At 43.7% G+C, this 20,045-nt stretch overlaps 2 protein-coding genes and 1 long non-coding RNA gene across 45 annotated transcripts in view; 2 read left to right on the top strand and 1 right to left on the bottom strand.

Moving 5' to 3' along the window:
• Positions 1-3,388, top strand: part of MYBPC1 (myosin binding protein C1) — a 108,407-nt gene extending 105,019 nt beyond the window's left edge. For all 42 annotated transcript variants that reach the window (XM_083401377.1, XM_083401382.1, XM_083401378.1 and 39 more), the window contains one exon: positions 2,663-3,388. In XM_083401377.1, coding sequence (XP_083257503.1) covers positions 2,663-2,754 — 92 coding nt within the window. In that variant the 3' untranslated portion in view covers positions 2,755-3,388. The remainder of the gene's footprint in view (positions 1-2,662) is intronic.
• Positions 1,965-7,193, bottom strand: LOC310658988. Its single transcript, XR_014502570.1, has 2 exons — positions 7,105-7,193; positions 1,965-2,444 (listed from the first exon to the last, which is right to left on the bottom strand). It is a non-coding gene; the product is annotated as an uncharacterized lncRNA (long non-coding RNA).
• The window catches only part of CHPT1 (choline phosphotransferase 1), a 27,926-nt gene continuing 14,352 nt past the window's right edge, over positions 6,472-20,045 (top strand). For both annotated transcript variants that reach the window (XM_083401539.1, XM_083401540.1), the window contains exons 1-6: positions 6,472-7,065; positions 13,666-13,813; positions 15,016-15,157; positions 15,727-15,811; positions 18,190-18,321; positions 19,450-19,608. In XM_083401539.1, the coding sequence (XP_083257665.1) occupies positions 6,826-7,065; positions 13,666-13,813; positions 15,016-15,157; positions 15,727-15,811; positions 18,190-18,321; positions 19,450-19,608 (906 nt within the window). In that variant the 5' untranslated portion in view covers positions 6,472-6,825. The remainder of the gene's footprint in view (positions 7,066-13,665; positions 13,814-15,015; positions 15,158-15,726; positions 15,812-18,189; positions 18,322-19,449; positions 19,609-20,045) is intronic.

The raw sequence follows: 20,045 nt of genomic DNA, 5'->3' as shown, positions 1-20,045 counted from the left end.
AAGCTAGTAATTGGCCGCAAGGTTCAGCGGCCTAAAGAAATGACGCTATTTATACCAAACCTAATTTTACTTGAAAAAAATTACACTACAGTGACTTTAAAGAATGCTTTAAAAGCATGCCAGTTTTTTTTTTTTTTAAATTGTATGTCTTGTCTTCTCTATTCACTGAAGATTAGGAAAGCATAGCCTTTTTTAAAAAAAACAAAAAAACAAACCCAAAACCTTCAGTGGCATGCCTTAATTACTTAGAGTCAAGACAATCCGAATAATGCAGTTTCAGCTGGATATGGGAGATTGCACAGAAATGCAACTTGCAATTTCATTTGGTTGAATGTGGAAAAAGCTTCCTCCCTAAGGGTCAGTGGTAAAACATGACTCAGTAGAGCTGAAACTTACTGGAAGCAATTGGTAAGTTCATCTTCGGAAAGTCCTGGTGCTTTAGGTTTATGGCATGAATTGGAAATGCATCAGAAGGTAAGTTTTCGGTTATTAGAGGCCATGCTTACTCCTCGCATACTGCCAGAACTGGTGGCAATTCTAGGACACTTATAGCAGGGGTTCTCAGGTTTCCCCCACCTTAATGAGCCTCAGGACACTAAGCATTGATGGCCAAACTTGTTTTGGGAATATAATTCCCATCATCCCTGACCACTGGTCCTGTTAGCTAGGGATGATGGGAGTTGTAGTCCCAAAACAGCTGGAGGGCCAAGTTTGGCCATCACTGCGCTAAGGGAACTACTGTTAAGAGTTTGTACTTCAAATAGGGTAATGAAGGATCTGTACACACAAAACTCTCTTGCTTCATGAATCCACAGCATACTTTACCCACAGATTACCCTGGGTAATCAAAAAGGTACCCCAAAGAAGATTGGCCACAACATTGCTAATTAACTCAATGGAAAGGACATGTGGTCTATTGTGTTGTAATGCACCAATGGGTTGTTGACCTGTTTTTACTGGAGTGGTGGGTTTCCTGGTTCCTGTTGCCCCATCTCACACCAGAGCCTATAAAATGGGTAGATAGCATCACTCCGGTTAGGGGCAGGTGGGGCTAACACAGGAATTAATCACATCATTATCCCTTCCCACATGTTTTCCTGCATGCAGACATTGATGCAGTAACATGTTAAGGAACCATGTGGAAGCTCCAACTGTGCTACCCCACAAACAGGTCCTATTTTCTCTTGGTCTAATGACAAGTCGTTGGAAGAATCTTCTGCACAAAGGCTCCTTAGCTACAGTAGCCCTGTTCTCATTTTGACTAGCACTAAGGATGGGCAAAGATATTATTCTCTAATTTGTAACTGTGAGCACAAAAGTGATCTGCATTCAGCTTCCTAATTTCTTTGTGGTCACAGATTTAGCACCACCAACCCCCCCCCCCAAAGAATGATTTAAGTGTTCAGTTGGAACATTCCTAATACCTTGAAAAAGCATCAAAGGAAATGTTACTACTGTTACTAGGTGTAATAATTGATATTAGCACACCAGTACCAAATACTGTTTTCTGAAAAATAAGATCTGCTGACTTTAATGTCACTTATAAGCAAGTGTGCTGTGGTTTGGGGAAACCGCTTTACATTTTGTAACTTATTTCTCCTCCACACAACTTGGTACTGCCCCCATTTTCCCCATGCCACTGCAAATCCGCTGAAGTGGTTTGAGTCAGGCTGCAGTACATAGGTGTTGGGTTGAGAAGTTGTGCAACAATCACCTATCTCACCATAAGCACCCATTTGCTCAGCTCTCAGGGCTGAACAAAATGTTACCTTACACTTGGCTGATTCATGTTTCATAGTGTGGCATAATTGAAAGGAAGTAATTGATAAGACATGACAGCATTCAGCACTTCATTAGATGACAAATGGCAGGTGATGCAATGCAATGATGTCATGTCACACATCTATTTCAACTGCTGGAAGATGCAAGGAAGAGACACAGAAGACGCCACACATTTAATGTCTAACCATAATGCTACCAATAGGTTATTTATTTAATAAATAAATACTCTCCACACTTCAAGGACCCCAGGGTGGGTTACAACAAGAACTGAGAGGAGAAGGAATTGCCACTGGGAATCTGCTTTTGCATCCCTCTGGGAATCATGATGTGTGCTCTGGTCTGGTACAAGGACTTGCCACATGGATCAGTTGCATCACATTGAATCTTCTTGCCCCCATTACCGATACATGTGACTCGCCATCACGTTCTCTTGGGAGAGGGTGTGGAGACTTGTAGCACGATGGCACCAGCTCACCCGATGAGTACTTGCAGACTTTACAGCGGGGCCAACAATGGCTTGTCATTAGCAAGCCCATGGTTGGCGGCATTCCCATGGCAAACGTGATGTCTGCCCTGGTTCTGATTTGGTTCTAAGTCTCCATTGACTGTACATGGAACCAATGAGTCCTTGATGGCCCTCTTCCCAAGGGATCCATTTCAGCCTACATGAAGAAAAAAATAATGCTGCAGTCAGAGATACATCAAGGCTGCAAATCCTAAATTTGTTTACTTGGAAGCAGATTCAGTTTATTGCACTCCACCCACCCACCGCCCACTGTCAATGCCTGTAGGATATCAGGACACTTACAGCTGGAATTCAGTTTTTGCAAACACCTGTTCACTTGATTGTTTTAACTATTGTCTTCCTCCTTGTCCGTAGGTGGGGTCTCATTCTTCAGACTACTATTGCAAGGGGTGCCCCCACATATCATTGACTCCTATATGAAAGCATGCAACCCTGAGGAAAAGTAAAGAGCCTGGCCACAGTGTTTCTCCGCCACTGCACTGGAAACTGGCAGCCAGCACTGCAGCAGTTTAACTCCTACCATGGCACTCCCACAGCATGGCCCGCTGCATTGCCCCTTCCCTCTTGCTGCTGTTGGAAAGAAAATTCATGCATGGATTGTTTTTTTCAAGTTGAAATGTTGAAGTTGAAGCTTACCCACATGTTTCAATGATCCACATCATTGTGTTTGTTTTATTCTCTCTCTCTTTCTCTCTCTCTCTCTCTCTCTCTCCCTAATGCTGAAAAGCAAAGAAATGGAAAAAAAGCTATGCCAATACGCATGGGAGCTAATATTTGAGTTTGTACTTTATATGGCTAGATAGATTTTAATTTTTTTGTGAGAAGCAGGTACTGCTAGACCCAGTGGCAGTGCAGTCAGGCCTTGAAACACATACCTCTTTTGATAAATAATGGATCTAACACTTTCCTAGGCTGCTAAAAATGGACTGTTTGGCACATGTGATTTGCAGCATTTAACAGTTATTTCAGCGGAATGTATCTTCATTTAGAAGGGTTTCTGTTCAGCTCACTCCTTTGTGAATCTCTTGGCTACTAAAAGTTTCATGTAATGTACAATAAAGCTGAAGTGTTTAAGAGCTAGCTCAGTATCTGTGATGTTTGTGTTTGCTGCAAATTGGTCTACCATTACTGTTCTGCCTTTTGTTACTCGAACTGCATTGACAGATACCAGATTATAAATGGGGATGCCAAGAATCAGCTTGCATTCAGAGTTTTTGCAAGTGGTTGCACAATAACACTGTGTGCAAATTACAGCACAGGCACCAACAGTTAGTTGTGAAATAAAATAGTTGCTTGCACTATGAATAATACAAACCTGATAAGTTTTACTCAGAAGTCCCACGGAGTTCATTGGGACTAACAAGTGTGTTTAGGGAATGCAGCAAAAGGTTTTATTTTGTATTAAAGCTTTATATTTGGCCTTCACAAAACAGTGCACTGCCCCAAAGCACCACAGCCCTTCATGACAGCGAATCCAAAGCCATGCATTAAATCTTGGCTTGGTAACTGAAATTTTACAGTGACTCCTGTAATGGATCATGAACTTGTCGTACGTGTCTTCAGTAGACCTCATTTCCATCAATTAGGTCTGAATTTGGGAAAGCCTGGCATGCCCAAATGCTAGTTCACAGCTTTGTCTCCAGATAATGCTCCCCAGTGTCCTCAGATATGCATTTCTATGGCAAATGTTGCATGACTCAGAATCTACAGAGGTCCTTCAAAACTCCAGAATCACCACCTGAAAAGCATTTGTGTGCACAGAGAACATGGTTCACAGAAAATATTCCCTGCATCAATGCGCCCAAGCAAACCTTTAACATATGTTGTGGAAATTTTCTTTCAGTACAGTTAGCTCATTCCAATGCAAGTCAAGTATAGACTCCATGAATTTATAACTTAAACCACATGCATTCTTCAAGATGTTGTGATGATCAATAGCTTAGAAGGTTATAATGGGGATTAGGCCATTTCACAATCTAGAAAATAGGTCTCTCTGTGACTAATAGCTATGGCTATATGCAAGTTCAATTTTAAGATGCATTATGCCACTGAATATCAGTTGCTGGGGAGCAACAAGCAATTAACTTTAATTTTGAAAATGTTTTTTTAAATTTTGCAAAAGTTCATTTAGTATGCAAGGGTAATGTCTAACAAGAGGTGGGACAGGAACATAGGAAGCTGCCTTATGCTAAGTCAGATCACTGGTATATCTAGCAGCTCTGTAGGGATTCAGACAAGGTTCTTTACCAGCCCTGCCTGAATATGCTGGGGATAGAACCCTGGGACCTTCTGCATGCAAAGATATTACTGAGCCTCTGTGATGTGCTTATTCCGAACAAGGTAACACAAAATGTGGAATTTGGAGACCAAGCCCATGGTCATGAAACTTACTGAGGTGGTCCTGAGCAAAACAGTATTGCTCAGTACAACCCACCTCACAGGGTTATTGTGATGCAATGGGAAAGGGCACAATGTGAAAAGAAGAACCCTGAGTTCAGTGGACAAATGACAGGATTAAAAAGTAGTAAGTAAATTAACGTTTTAATTTACCTTTAATTTATTGTTTATTTATTGTTTGCAAATTTAAAGGGAGAAACAGAATAATTTAAGATAAGGAAATTGAATAAATTTTTTAAAAAATAAATAAATAAATTCTACCTTTAAAGTTTTAAATGACTTCCAAGACACCTAACAGGCCTTGAAATAATCAACTGTAAATAACACACTAATTTTTTTGCATACAGCCATGAAATAGCAGAAGGGCCAGGATATATCCTATCAACTGACAACACTTCAAGAAGTATTATATCATAAAAGCTTCTACCAAATCAAATACACTGGTAAGCTCTAGGTTACACATTATGTGTAGGGCTGCCTCTGAAGATGGTTTGGAAACTTGTGGTGCAGAACTCAGTGTTCAGGTTGCTCAGTGGAGCAAGACAGTTTGAGCATTTAATTGGCACTAGAAAGCCTTAAATGGCTCAGGACCACAATAGGACCACCTCTCCCCATATGAACTGACCCCATGATCATCACCTGAGGCCTTTCTTGTCCAGAAGGTGATAACACAAGAACAAGCCTTTTCCGTGGAGGCTCCCCACTTGTGGAATGCTCTCTCCAGGAAGGCTTGCCTGGCACCTTCATTACGTATCTTTAGGTGCCACGTGAAAATGTTCTTCTATAACCAGGCCTCTGGCTGATTAAACCATCTACGGCCTTTTAAACTGAAAGAGATATTGTTGTTGTTTTTTGTTATTATGTTATATATATCCATGTTTTTATACTGTAAACCACTGTCACCTTGGATTAAGGATGGATTAAGGATGGCATATTAAACAAATAAAATGTCCTGCAATGCAATTTACATCAACTTCCACTGCACTCCATGAAAATTCCTCCAAAAGGAATAGGCCTGGCGCCCAATGACACAAATCTATACATGGCTTTAGCCAGAAGTAAACCCTATTGTAGGACGTGGGTGGCGCTGTGGGTTAAACCCCAGAGCCTAGGGCTTGCCGATCAGAAGGTCGGCAGTTTGAATCCCCACGACAGGGTGAGCTCCTGTTGCTCAGTCCCAGTTCCTGCCCACCTAGCAGTTCGAAAGCACGTCAAAGTGCAAGTAGATAAATAGGTACTGCTCCAGTGGGAAGGTAAACGGCATTTCCATACACTGCTCTGGTTCACCAGAAGCGGCTTGGTCATGCTGGCCACATGACCTGGAAGCTGTACGCCGGCTCCCTCGGCCAGTAAAGCGATATGAGTGCTGCAACCCGAGAGTCGTCCACGACTGGACCTAAGGTTAGGGGTGCCCAATGGATCTTACTCCCAGGATGGGTAGTGTGCTGTGAGAAAACATGTGTGGCCCTTCCATATGTTGTGGGTCTCCATCTCCCATCAACGGTCAGGAATTAATACTCTACACCAGTTATTCTCTCTTATCTGGGAATAAGTCCCACAATAGGACAAAGGCTGCACTTCTATACCGGTTTACCTCCGAGCAAGCCCGACTGAACTCCATGGACTTCTGCCTCAGCAACCTTTGGTTGATTAAAGAGGCAACCACCACGCACAGATTGGCGCCACAAGGTAGCACAAGACGCCTTGGGGTGGGCGGAGGTGTTTTTCTGCAACAGGCTTCCCCTTCCAAGTTCGCCTCCGCTTCCTTTGCTGTAGGGAGAGGCGCGCGGGGGAAGCGCGAGCCCTGGAGCGGCGGCGTCACGTGCGTAAAGGTAGCTCTCAGGTCGCGGCCGCCTCACAAGCCAGCGGGTTAAATAAATAGCCGGGCTCAGGGCAGGTGTTTCCTTCTTGGCTTGCGAAAGGGCTGCACGAGGCGGCCTCAGCTCCGCTTCCTGCGACTTCCTGCCCGCCTCCAGCCAGAGCAGGGGCGAAAACAGTCCTTCCCTCTCTCTCTCTCTCTTTCGGTTCCCGCCCCAGCGAGGGGAGGCGGCCCGGCTGCTCCTCCTGCCCCGTCGCCGCTGGGAGTCCCAGAGCAGGGCGGCGTCGGCTGGGGAGCCGCCATGGCGCTGCTGCTGCTGCCGGAGCCTCTGAGCGCGGCGCAGCTGCGGCGCCTGGAGCAGCACCGCTACAACGCGTCCGGGCGCTCGCTGCTGGAGCCGCCGCTGCAGCGCTATTGGGCCTGGCTGGTGGAGCGCACGCCGGTCTGGCTGGCTCCCAACGCCATCACCCTGGGCGGCCTCGTCCTCAACTTGCTCCCCACGCTCGCGCTCATCGCCTACTGCCCCAGCGCCCACCAAGAGGTAGGAGCTGCCCGCCGCGCGCCCTCGCCAGGTACTCGCCTCCTCGGCTGCTCCCTCAGCGGCGGCCGGGGAGGCAACGGCCCTTCCCCCCCCCCCCAACCACCGGTGGGGAGACGAAGACCGAGGAGAGGGGCGGGCTGGCCGTCGAGGGATGGGGCGGGCCTGGCCTGGCTGGGGAGCCGGGAGGGGCTGGACTTGGGGAGAGACGAAGCAGCCTGGAACCGCGGCTGCCAATGGAAAACAAAACGGGCAGTCTTCGGGACGTTGAGTTGTGAGGAAACGCGGCGCGGCTGGCGGAGGAAGCAGCCTGCCGCGTCGATAAGACTGGCGGCTGGTTGTGTGTTGGGCACTTCCGTTGAAGACCATTTCAGGAGTAGGTGGGAAGGGGGCTTGTGTCGCCCATGCATGTGTATGGCGCACAACTACTTCTGCCTTTCTGCAAGGGGCCACGACATTCGCCTTCCCGTCCTTGCAAGGCAAAATAAAGTGGAATTCGAAGTGGTTCGAGAGAGGCTTCGATGCTAGGGCACACAGACGGCGGCAAAGATCTGGCCAAACAGGATTGGTGATGCACAAGCCTGCAGAATCTGTTTACAGGAGGCCAAGGTGGGATGAGCTCAGCAGCAGGGTGCTCCTCTTTCAAGAAGGGCTTTCAGTTTTCTGAAAGAAAGGAGAAGACCCTGTTGGCTGTGGCCAGACATTGAGGGCTTTCCCCCAAGTATGTTAGTTCATGTTAGCCCTGTCAGAGAGGCCTACAGTGGAGGTGGGGTGGCAGGATTGTGGGATGCCTTTTTTACAAAAAGACCACCCAGAGATAGATGTGGAGCAGGATCCTATCTGATGACAAATGAATTTAGGTTTAGTGTAGGCTTCACCAACCTAGTGCTCTTCCGAAGTTCTGGACCTTGGCAGGTGGGAGTTATCATGTTGGGGAAGGTTTACAGCTTTCATGTGTGATGAGTTGTAGGTATGAGATCAATGCAGATGCTTGCTTGTTAGGTGGCAGCCAGACCTCTTTCCTCAAGGTAGTCCTTGTGCTGGAGACCTTACATCTGCAAATGACTTCTGTAAATTCTCCCATCTATCTGTGAGCACAAGAACTGAGCACAAGAACCATTTCATGAAATTTATTCAGGTGGCAGGAGTCATTATCCCAACTGTTAATTGGGGGTGAGCCTAGCATTAGCAATATCAGGAAAATAGCCTTTTCCTTTTTCCTAATGACACCACTTGTTTGGTGCTGCAGACTCTGTAGGTGGTGGCAGCAGCACCAACAACAGTGCTGGGATTTTGCATCTTCCACAGTGCCCCAGACCAAGCATCGCTCTGGGGTGTTTGAGGGTGGGGAAAGGAAATGTCAGTGGCCACCCAAAATAGTGGAAGGTATTCTGAGGAAGTTCTGTACAGAAGCCAACTTTTTCTAGGGAGATGGGTGAAGAAAATAAAAATGCTATAAACTTTCTCAAGAATCCAGCTCAACTCTAGCTTCACTCCTCCATCACCCCCCTGCAATTGCTCAGATAATGTGATTTGTGTACTTGAGTTGTAGAGAGTGAGCTCTTGTGCCAAAAGCCAATGTGCCTATTTCCTGGGTGTCACGGGGCATGCCTATCGTACTGTGTGGAATGTCACTGTGCAAGTATCTTGAGTACCTGCTGAAGAGTGCGCCACACTGATGAAAGTAGACTCTCAATTTGCAAAAGTTCCCACAATGTGTCTCTGGTTCTCTGTTAACGTCACTGATGGGGTGGAGGAGGATGTGTACTGAAACTACACTTCTGAGTTCCTGTAACATCACAAGTGCCAAATGACACAACTCCTCCTCACCTCATGTCTGTACTATTTTGTGAATTTTTAATTTATATTTCCTGATCTATTGATTTAAAAGTAATCTTTCTGGATATGCTGTTGTGGTGCTTATCCAACGGTTAGTTTCTCCTGTTCTCTTCCTCCCCATCCCCCAACTTTCCGCAACTCCTTTCTGGGAGGCCCCCCCCCCCAAGCTTCTTGCTGGAAGCTGATTCCCCTATTGTGCAAAAATAAAAATAAAAAGCGGCAAACAGCAGCAAACCTGTTTTCCTTGCTGAGAAACTCTAATCCCAACACTCAGCTGATGGTGGGTAAGGAATTGCACTGCTAATGGCGCAATCAAAGCCTTTGTGCATATAGTACGAACAGTATTGTGGCTGAAATGAGAAGGGTCTTATGGCACCATAAAGACTAGCAGATTTATTGTGGTATAAGCTTTCAACGTGGTTGCTAGTCTTCAAGGCACCATAAGACTTTTGGGTCTGTTGCAGCATAAACAACCACAGCCACCCCCTGAAAGAGAAGGCTGCAACCTTGATAATCAGTTGGCATTGCTTCTGTGTAAAAAGATAAAATGGTTGTGTCTTCCATTTCTAGTTGAAGTCAAATGTAGATAGGAGAACCTTCTTTACATTAAAAGCAGTTCAACAATTGTACCTGTTCCCTGGTGGGCTCCTCGTTTCCTGTACCAGGCTAGGGGGGTTGGACTAGCTGGATATGGTTCTGTGAGAAGAGTGGGAGAAAAATGAATTGGGAATATTATTTGTGAATAGAGAAGGGAAGTTCAGTTTCTGTCTTTAGGAGGATTAGCTAGTGCTAAGTTGGCTGAAGTGCTCTGAGGACTAGACAGCCTGTCAGTAAACATTTGCATCATGATATTCTGCTTGGTCTGGTCTGGTCTGGTCTACACAGGATTAAAAACATGCAGAAACACCCCTTGAGGCTAGAATTAGCTTGGAACAGTCACATTCAGTGGGTGACAAATGGATATAATCGCCTAAACATTTTACTTCCTCAGCAAATGGGAACTGGGGAAGAGACAGATAAAGATTCAACCAATGTTTTCAAAATAACCTGCTATTTGTGCAGCAGCTGTTCTTTACACGAAGCTTTAACAATGCTCAGAATTATACATAGTCCTGAGTTTAGAAGAGGCCACCAAACTACTGCTAACAGAAGTGTTCAGCAAAAGTGTTACAGAAATTGGCAGCTTGTTTTTCCTTCCTCTTCCTTAAGTCACTGCCCTGGCAGGAAATTTATGTACACAACACCATCCAGATACAGGACTAGAGTGTTGAAAAAGCCAATCAAATGTTGAGCTGTTGATAAAAATACTACCTTCCCACCAAAATGTGAATACATTCCCTGGTGCAGCAATAAAAATGCTAGCACATTTGCAAAGCTAAGCAGGGTCCTGTATGGTTTCAAATCACATGGGGAGCCGTGTGTTGAGATTCCTGAATTGTAGGGGATTGTATTAGATGACCCCCGGGGTTCCTTCAAATTCTATGATTCCTCCCTCAAAACAGCTGAAGTTAAGCATGTTAAGGCAGTAATCCTACAGGTAGTGTGGGATGGGAGCCTAATTATGTCTACTGTGAAGTAAACCATACTTAAGAGACTTATTGGGACTTACTCAATTCTGGGTAGGGTTACAGCTTTTAGTTGGGACCATGTCCCAAGAACTTGAGGCCTGCTGCATGTTCTGTTGGTTTCAATATGAAAGAACTGGGCATGTGCTTAATTAAAAGTGTACACTTTTATATGGATTGTTCCTTTAAGGTTTTAGTTCATGCTGCTGGTGCAGCCTTCGCCAACCTGCTGCATTCCAGATTTTTGGATTGCAGTTCTCTTCAGTGCCAGCCAACTGTAGCCCGAAACATTGGGGAAGTGCCAAGCTAGCAAACGCTGTGCTGGGAATTCTCCGAACAGTTTCACTTTGTACTTTTAATTTTGCATCACTTTCGCTTTCTCCTGCATTAATCATGTTTTGCAACTTGCAAGCAGTATCGGGGAGTGAAATTTGCCGTTGTGAGTTTGGAGTCTTTACCGTTGGGGTTAGCTAAGGCTGAACTTGTTTGTGCCTTGTTTGTGCTTCTTTGGCTACTTCTGTAATTTGTAAGCATAGCAAAGCAGGGCAACCCTGGCCTCTTTCCCCTGTTGCTTGCATTTTGCTCTTTTCCTAGTTTCAGCACTATCATTTCTATCTTACCCACTCCCTCCCCCAAATTTCTGGAGTTTGCAGAAAGTCCATTCTTTCCTTCTATCCCACACATTCCCCATGCATTGCACACCTCCAAACTTGTTTCTGTATGTGTTTCTTTGATTTGTTAGAACAAGAAAATGGGATTCTTGGAGGCCGATAGGCATCCATGCTGAGACTGTAACAGTGGAAATTATTGCAACAGAATCAGTACTTGAGAACATTCTGCTAAAATGCCCTTCCACTTGTGCTAGCTGCCAGATGGCAGAACGAGACCTCCATCTCAGAAGAGGTAGCACTTGTTAGTAGCATGTGGGTGTGCCCATGCAGCAGCTTCCATGTTTGCAAAAGGTGTGTGCTGATGGAGGTGTAGCCTGATCAGAGGACTAAGAATCTTAGGCTAAGAGAAGCTGTAAGTCATTTGTCTTTAGCTGTGAGCTTGTTTTAACCGGTGGTCCTGAACTGGAGACAAGCAACTTGGTACAGTGGTACCTCAGGTTACATACGTTTCAGGTTACGTACGCTTCAGGTTACAGACTCCGCTAACCCAGAAATAGTACCTCGGGTTAAGAACTTTGCTTCAGGATGAGAACAGAAATTGTCCTCCGGCGGCGTGGCGGCCGCAGGAGGCCCCATTAGCTAAAGTGGAGTTTCAGGTTAAGAACAGACCTCTGGAACGAATTAAGTACTTAACCCGAGATACCACTGTATTTTTTATCCTCACCTGCCCTATTTGTTCTGCTTCTGTCCTTAATATTATTTTACTGGGGTTTCTCATATGCAAGGCAGGAAAAAGAGCACACAAACTCCCGGGTTTGAGTGTACACATCTTGTTGGTAGCTGGACTTTGAATACTCCAGGGATTGTTTCAGTGGTATCACAGATGCATTATGTGGAGAAAGTCCCAGGTTCAATCTCTGGATAGGGGTGGGAAAGGCTCCTTGGAGAGCTGCTGCCAGCCAGTGTTGTCAGTATTGAACTAGGTGGACCGGTGGCCTGACTTGGTATATGGCAACTTCTTGTGTTTCTAAAATGTTTTCAAACATGGCGGCTTACATTCCCACTGGGCTTTGCTTTGAAGCATTTGCAAGCCCATTTCCCCTGTAGGTCTAGTTACTTTAGGATGAAAGTTGAGAGAGAGACCTTAGTGAATTGCAATAGGATGGCTATATATAGAAAGCCTTTTTTTGCTGCTGGAAGGGCGTGCAAGGTAACTGATAGCTTAGAAAGGGGAGGGGGTGAAATGTGAGAAAAGGCGCTCTCCCTAAATGCAGAATGAAACTTACTTTCTAGAAAATCTAGCACCTTTAAATTTTGCACCCATTGTTCATAATTGCCAGCTCTTCTGGGAGTAATTGTACTTAATTATAATGTGTGGTTTCATTACTTACTAAGAATATGCCTAAGATCAGCATGTAATGAATCAGTTGCTGGTTGTGACCTTTGGGGTCGCACCTCTTTAATTACAGCAGAGATGTGATCTAAGTATTAAAGGCTTCCCACTCTGTCTCTAGTTCTGTCTGCCATTCATCAGGGCACACTGCCTATTCCCATCCCCCATCCCCCATTTGGGTAAGTGTTATGCTTTAATCAATAGGAGAAGATAGAAATCGCCCCATCCCATTTTTTAAAAATAGGATTTAATTTCTGCATCCCATGTGTCGAAGATGCCAGTACATCTTTGTAAAGTGGCTAGGTTTGTCTGCTGCAGTAGTTCCACAAGATAATTGTGTTTCGCGTGCGTATTCACACCTGTCTCTTCTGAGACTTGCAGTTTTGTGTCCAGTTCTATACCTGAACCTTGAATAGCAGAGCAGCCTTCCCCAGTCCGGTTTCCTCCTTCAGTTCCCATCAGCCTCGGCCACGATGGGCAGTAGTCTGGGATGATGGGAGATGTAGTCCCAAACCATCTGCAGCGTACCAGGTTAGAGTATAAGAATGTTCTTTTGGAAATGACTCAGATCAAGGAGGTTTTTTTGTTTCATTTTATATAAAAAATAAATAAATTGTGAGGGTTGTATTCAGTAGTGGGTCTACCTTTGTGGCAAGCTCTGTCACATGCTGTTACTGAGAGTTGGGGGACCCTTTGGAAAAGAATGGGGTTTAGTAGATAATGGGGATCAATTAAAACCAGGCGCCCCAATTTGCACTTCTGCTAAGCCAAGGCCACCATGGGATAGTGCTCTGAGTGAAAAACAAAGGGTGACTTCTAAATGTACGTTCTGGATTAAAGTTTATAGAATAGACAAATGTTTCTTAATCAAGACAGGTAAGTTAATAGGGTTCAGCAGGCCAAGTGCACATTATGTACTCTGCTGGATGGTTCAATTGTGCAATAAATGACATTTCAAAGGCAGCCTTCCAGGTCTGCTTGATCCATGTGTTGTGCAAAGTCCAGTAGGGTAGGAAAGTGTGGGTGGGTGACCTTCGAAGAAATTACAGTAGATTGTGTGGACTTTTTAAATGGAACTGTACAATGTGTGGCAAACAGATAAGGAAAGTAAGAGACTCCTACACAACTGTTAATATACTCCATATGTTGCAGCAGTTGCCTAATAGCATGGAATCCTCCTGTGTGTTCGTTTCAGGCTCCTCCTTGGGTGTTCCTCTCATGTGCATTAGGACTATTTGCTTACCAATCACTGGATGCTATTGATGGGAAGCAAGCCAGAAGAACCAATAGCAGCTCTCCTTTGGGAGAACTCTTCGACCATGGCTGTGACTCTATTTCTACAGGTAATTAATTATTATTATTTTTAAAAAAACTTTTTTGTGTTAAGACTCACAGGACTGACAGGCAGTTTGCATATATTGCTGCATATCAGAATGATTCCAATAATGTTTATGCATTTCTTGGGTTTAAATTATGATGCTCTTTGTGCGTGGGTGGTGCTGTGGTCTAAACCACAGAGCTTAGGACTTGCTGATCGGAAGGTCGGCGGTTTGAATCCCCGCAACGGGGTGAGCTCCCGTTGTTCAGTCCCAGCTCCTGCCCACCCAGCAGTTCAAAAGCATGTTAAAGTGCAAATAGGTACTGCTCCGGCGGGAAGGTAAACGGCTTTTCTGTGTGCTGCTCTGGTTCACCAGATGCAGCTTAGTCATGCTGGCCACGTGACCCGGAAGCTGTACGCCGGCTCCCTTGGCCAGTAAAGTGAGATGAGCACAACAACCCCTGAGTCATCCACAACTGGACCTTTACTTCTATACAATTTAGCTTCAAAGAAGCTGCACACCCAGTAAAACTATATATTTTTAAATAGATAGGAGGTGCAATGGGTCAGTGTGTCTTGCAGTTAACCAAAGGTTGGTGATTTGAACCCATCCAGGGACGGCTGTGGGCAGGATTCCTGCACTGCAGGGGGTTGGACTAGATGACCTTCAGCAGTCCCTTCCAACTCTTCCAATTCTATTAAGAGCCAATAGTGTAGTTGCTTCCAAGTGTCCTGTTTGGCATTTTTCTTACAACCACGTCTCATGAAATACAGCACAGACCATAAGAATATGGAATTAAAAAACAACAACAACACAATTTGCATGTTATGGCTCCATACAAGAGTTTGTGCCAGGAATTTGATGTTGACCTAGCCCACAGTAGCTAAGCTGTGGTCTTCCAGATGTTGGATGAGAGTTTCCATCATCCCTCACTATTGACCATGCTGGCAGGGATGGTGGGAGCTGGAGTCAAACAGTGCATGGAGTGCCATGGGTTAAGGATGCCACCCCCTGACATGGACATCCTCGACCTGATGGGCAATCTATGAAGCAAGAACCTTGCAAATGTCTCTGGGCCTATGCCTATTTCAACACAAGTATGGCTTGCATCTCCACCCATTTTACTGCACCACCACAAACTGTGCTACATGCAAATGCTCAGAACTATTTAGATACCATTCTTCAAATAACTGTGATAACTAACGGAAGCTAATTGGACTTTTCAGTTTTCATTGGTATTGGAGCCTGCTTAGCAGTTCGGCTAGGAACAAACCCAGACTGGCTGTTCTTCTGTTGCTTTATTGGAATGTTCCTGTTTTATTGTGCTCACTGGCAAACCTATGTTTGTGGCATGCTAAAGTTTGGCAAGTAAGTGGCTATTTGGATAATCTGCTCTGTGACTGACATTGAAATACATTTGCCCCGATGTTTCAACTGGGGTGGTAGAATTTAACCTAGATCCAACAGGATTTCCCGCCCCCCCCCCCCCGCAGCTCTCATCGTTGTGTATTTCTTTTTGCAGGGTAGGGGAATCCACCAGCTTGAGATTTAGTATATTAATTAGCTCTTCCATAAGGGGTTTCCTTGTACATCTAAAATTCTGAAAAGGGTAAACCTATTGCATGACAGAGAACTTCAGATACAGTAGTTTGGTGAAAAAAATGCTGCTTAGCTACTTTCTGTTGTATTGACTAGCAAAGCATATACTTTGTATATTGAAATTTAATTACCAAAACCTTTTGATAAAAACTCCTAGAAATTTGAATTTTATATCCAACAAATAATTAAATTTTATATCCAACAAATAATTGAATCACCTGAAGTTGTTAACATTTGTCTTGGGCACACAACCACTTTGATGAATCTTAATATTTCGTGAGCTATTACCTATCAAGTAGTCATTGGTGTGGATCAACTTTATTTCTCTTTTATTACAGAGTCGATGTAACTGAAGTACAGATAGCCGTAATTATACTCTTTTTGATATCTGCATTTGGTGGAACAACAGTGTGGGACACTAAGGTAACTGTATATAACTATCAGGCTTGAAAGTTTGTAAATTACACAGTCCTGTATGGTTCCTGTTTAGCAGCTTCTTCTAATCCTTTGTATTTCTCCCATGCCACATTTTGTTAAACATTTATTTTATTTCGCTTTAAAAAAAAAGCCCTGGCTTGATTATATGTTTACCTAGGATGCCTTTTCCCAATGTAGTTCCAGTGCTCTGTCATCTTACTGTCGTGATGTGCTGTCCTATGCATGAGTTTAGAACTACAGAGGAAAAAGACCCCATCTGCCATATGTGATATTTGTGTTAAATCACTCAGATCATTTAAATACATAAATGCTCTGCACAGAGAGTTGGATTTCATATTATTCTCAGTGCTGTACTCCCTTCTATAAAAGTTGACCCAACTGGAAAAATTCTGTCACTTAACACTTTTGTAGTTGTGGGCTGAGTCGCAGTAAGCCTGAGGTCGCTGGGGTAGAGGCGTAGGAAGCAATAAATAACAGCCTTTTGGGAGCTAAATGGCCACAGCTTTATTGATTACAGATGTAAGAAGACTTTGGCTTAGACACTGGGTATGTATCTTGGATCAGCCAGCCCAGTTGATGCACATCAGATCTAGGCAACCCCTCCAGGCTGCCAGTCAGGGAGTTCTGTGGCCCATTAGCCCCGGTCTGGGCATATGGACATCCCCTTGGGACCCCTTTACCAGGGTACCCTACTACTTTTATCTGGAGATTATATTAAGGATCCAACCTTTTTTCTGCCAGGAATCTGTGACAATTGCTGGGAGGTATTGAAACCCCTAGACCGGTCCAATTGGCCTGCAGGAAAATTCCTCCCAGGGGCCAAATATTGTGACCAAGAGACTCCTCAGCAAGCTTACACACACACACACACACACACACACACACACACACACACCACCTTCAGGCAGGGCCAAATTTATCCAGGGTGGGAGGGTGTGATGTCCAGTGCTGACTGCACTGCTGGAAGGCGGTGCAGTCAGCTTTCATGATTTGGAGACAGACCTGAGTAGAAACAGGCTTACCCACTTCCATCTCCAATTTCCTACCCCGTAGTATGGCCTCCGACTGGCCAATTTAAATTAGAAAGAGGCAGGGGAGTCCTGTCACTTCCTGTAGCTTATTGGGGTTGATGACACTGGCCGGCCACACAGGAGGTTTTTGTCTGTCCCCCAGCTTGGCCATGGTGACACCAGGCCGCAACTGGTGCTGCTGTCAAGAATGGCAAGGTTCTGCTGAATTTGTCATAAGGCAGCAGAATGCATGTTTTGTACTTTAGCAAAACGTCAGAGCAAATTTATACTGCCCCTGCTTTCAAGAATGCATTGTTTATGCCTGTATTGTAGAACACAGAATTGCAGACAACCAGCTTGAGATAATCCGAATGCATGCAGTAGCATCTGAAGAAACATAACCCCTGTAACGACGTACATTGGGGTTGGTTTTCTGTTGCCTTGATCCATGTAGTTAAGCTTAATGTGGCCACAATTATTTAGCTGCTTGGAAATCCAAGAATTGGATGAATGGTAAAGCTAGGTGTCAATTGCATGGTAAGAGATTGTTGAAAATAGGCACTGGGCACCACACTGCAAGCTTTTAAACAGCTACAGCAGAGCTCCCAGCTGTCTTGAGTCCACTCTTGGAAGCGAATCAATATTCTGGCATGTCGCTATATCTACTAAAATTTATTTTTATTTTGAAATGCATGCTCTCTTCTCAAATGACTGTAAGCAGTCAAAATGTGGAATTCTTTTAAAAAACAACTCTACATTGTGAAAGTCCATTCATTATTCTGTTTTACATAAACTGTTGCATTGATTGAGAAGTCTCAATAACATATCCTTAGTGTAACCTGGTGGGTTACAGGAAATTCATTTTTTTTACTCTTCTTTTTAATCCTTTGCTGCGTCTTGGAAGTTTCCTTGAAACTACAATTGAATAAGAAAGGTAAATACTTATTCTAAAGGTCTATTAGCTGGAGAGTATTGGTAATGCAATTTCATAGCAAGATATAACAAAACAGGCAGATGGTGTTTGCATTTCCTGTGGTGCTACTGCTGTTTTGATCAGTGAACTGGGAAGAACTATCCATTTTTCAGAAATATAAAAGCTAGAAAGCTGATACATGTTGTTTATAGATGTTAGTAGCAACATGCCTGTCTGAATTTAAAACAATTATGTAACCTTTGGGTTTCTAGCAAAATTAAACTGTGCTCTACATTTTATTTTACTCCATGACTATGCTCTTCATTTGATTTCTTTTTTAAAAATGAAGAAAATGGATAGTTCAAAAAATTGCTAAAATGTTTCAATAATGGCAGAAAGACATTAACCTATCTTAAAATCTTCTACATTTTCCCTGCAAGCTTCCTGTGCTGGACCTAAGACTGAAGATGATTCCTGTTGCTGGAATAGTGGGTGGAGCAATATTTTCCAGTTACAATTATTTCAGAGTAATATTTGGAGGAGGCGTGGGAAAGAATGGCTCTACAATAGCAGTAAGTGTTCTTTAACAAACAAACAAAAAAACCTAAATGTTTGATACACAAAGTTGCCTTTAACTTACTGTGGTGTTTTATATAAACAGGTTTGCTGTGTGCTTAATTTAGCAAGTTTTATTCTATATCTAGGATTAAGCATCCATTGTAATAATATAAATATTACTATCTACTATTCGGGAATTTAAACAGGTTGTTTACTGGGGTTAGGCGTTCAGAACATACCATTTCCCTCTTGTTCAGTTTGAACTGGCTACTTGTTTGTTTCTGGAACAAACCCAGGCCTTTTGACTCCTGAGAGACATGTCTTTAGGACTCACCCTATACTTTTGATTGCAGATTATTTTTAACTTATGTTAATGTTGTATATTTACACTGTTGTAACCAGCTCTGGGATGTAAAGGGCAGGTGAGAATCTAAGTAGATGTAGTAAAAGTAAAGGGACCCCTGACAGTTAACAGGCCGAGGGAGCAGACAGTTTTTCCTGGTGATGTGGTCAGCATGACTAAGCCGCTTCTGGCGCATGGTAACACTTTACCTTCCCGCCAGAGTGGTACCTATTTATCTGCTTGCACTGCATGCTTTCAAACTGCTAGGTCGGCAGGAGCTGGAACCGAACAACGGGAGCTCACCCCATTGCGGGGCCTCGAACCGCCAACCTTCCGATCGGCAAGTCCAAGTGGCACAGTGGTTTAAACCCACGTACCTGGTAGATGTAGTAGTAGCCCTAAATTGCTTGAGACATAAGTACACTCAGGACCACCTCCTCATGTATATCCTTCCCACCTGCTGCTTTCATCACCTGAAGTTTTCTTCCAGGGCATCTACTCTGCGGAATGCCCTGCTGAAAGAGGTTCATCAGTCTCTCACACTTTATTGCTAGTTGTTTGGCAAAAACATGGCTGTTCAGGCAGCTTTAGTTAATTTTCCTTAGATTTTGTTACTTTAGTGTGATTGGCTCCATGAATATTTCATTGTTGTACGTTGGTTTCTGATGTATGTTTGGGCTTTTTACATTGGATTTTTGTTCTGATGGTGTGAGCTGACTTGAATTCATGGTGTGTTTGGCATGTGAGAGTGGGATACAAGTTATAAAATTGATATAATTTAATTATTTGTACCTTTCAGGGAACAAGTGTTCTGTCACCAGGCCTTCATATAGGATTGATTATTACTTTGGCAATAATGATCTATAAAAAATCTACAACACAACTATTTGAAAAGCATCCTTGCCTCTATGTCTTAACATTTGGATTTGTGAGTGCCAAAATCACACAAAAGTTGGTGGTAAGGAGTTTCTAACAATGTTTTGTGCATTTATTATGATGATGTATTAATGCAATAATGCATGTGAAGCTTTGTGAATGTTCTACTGCTAAGCTGATATCTATTAATAAAAAATGAAAATGAGCACCGCACAGCTTATTCAGTCTAAAGAGCACAGAAATGACAAAATGGTTTCTTAATTTTAATGTGATTCAACATTTGTTGCAAGATCAGGTAGTCATTACACAGTATTTCTTTGCTGATGCCATTTTCAATATAGGCAATTGCTGACATGGAGCTTCAGCTCTGACCTTAAGGCTGCTGTCCTGTACTAATAAGGAGACTCATTGGGCAGAGATTAACTTCAAAATAAACATGGACAGAATTGTGCTGCAAGTTCTTTTGCAAAACGTATTGGATGATAGCCAACATCACATAGATGAAAATTTGCTTGTACA

The sequence above is a fragment of the Podarcis tiliguerta genome (genome assembly GCF_965153285.1).
Source record: "Podarcis tiliguerta genome assembly, chromosome: 10".
NCBI classification, from domain to species: Eukaryota; Metazoa; Chordata; class Lepidosauria; order Squamata; family Lacertidae; genus Podarcis; species Podarcis tiliguerta.
Note: the sequence above shows the minus strand (reverse complement) of the source record. Positions and strands in the feature narration are given on the sequence as shown.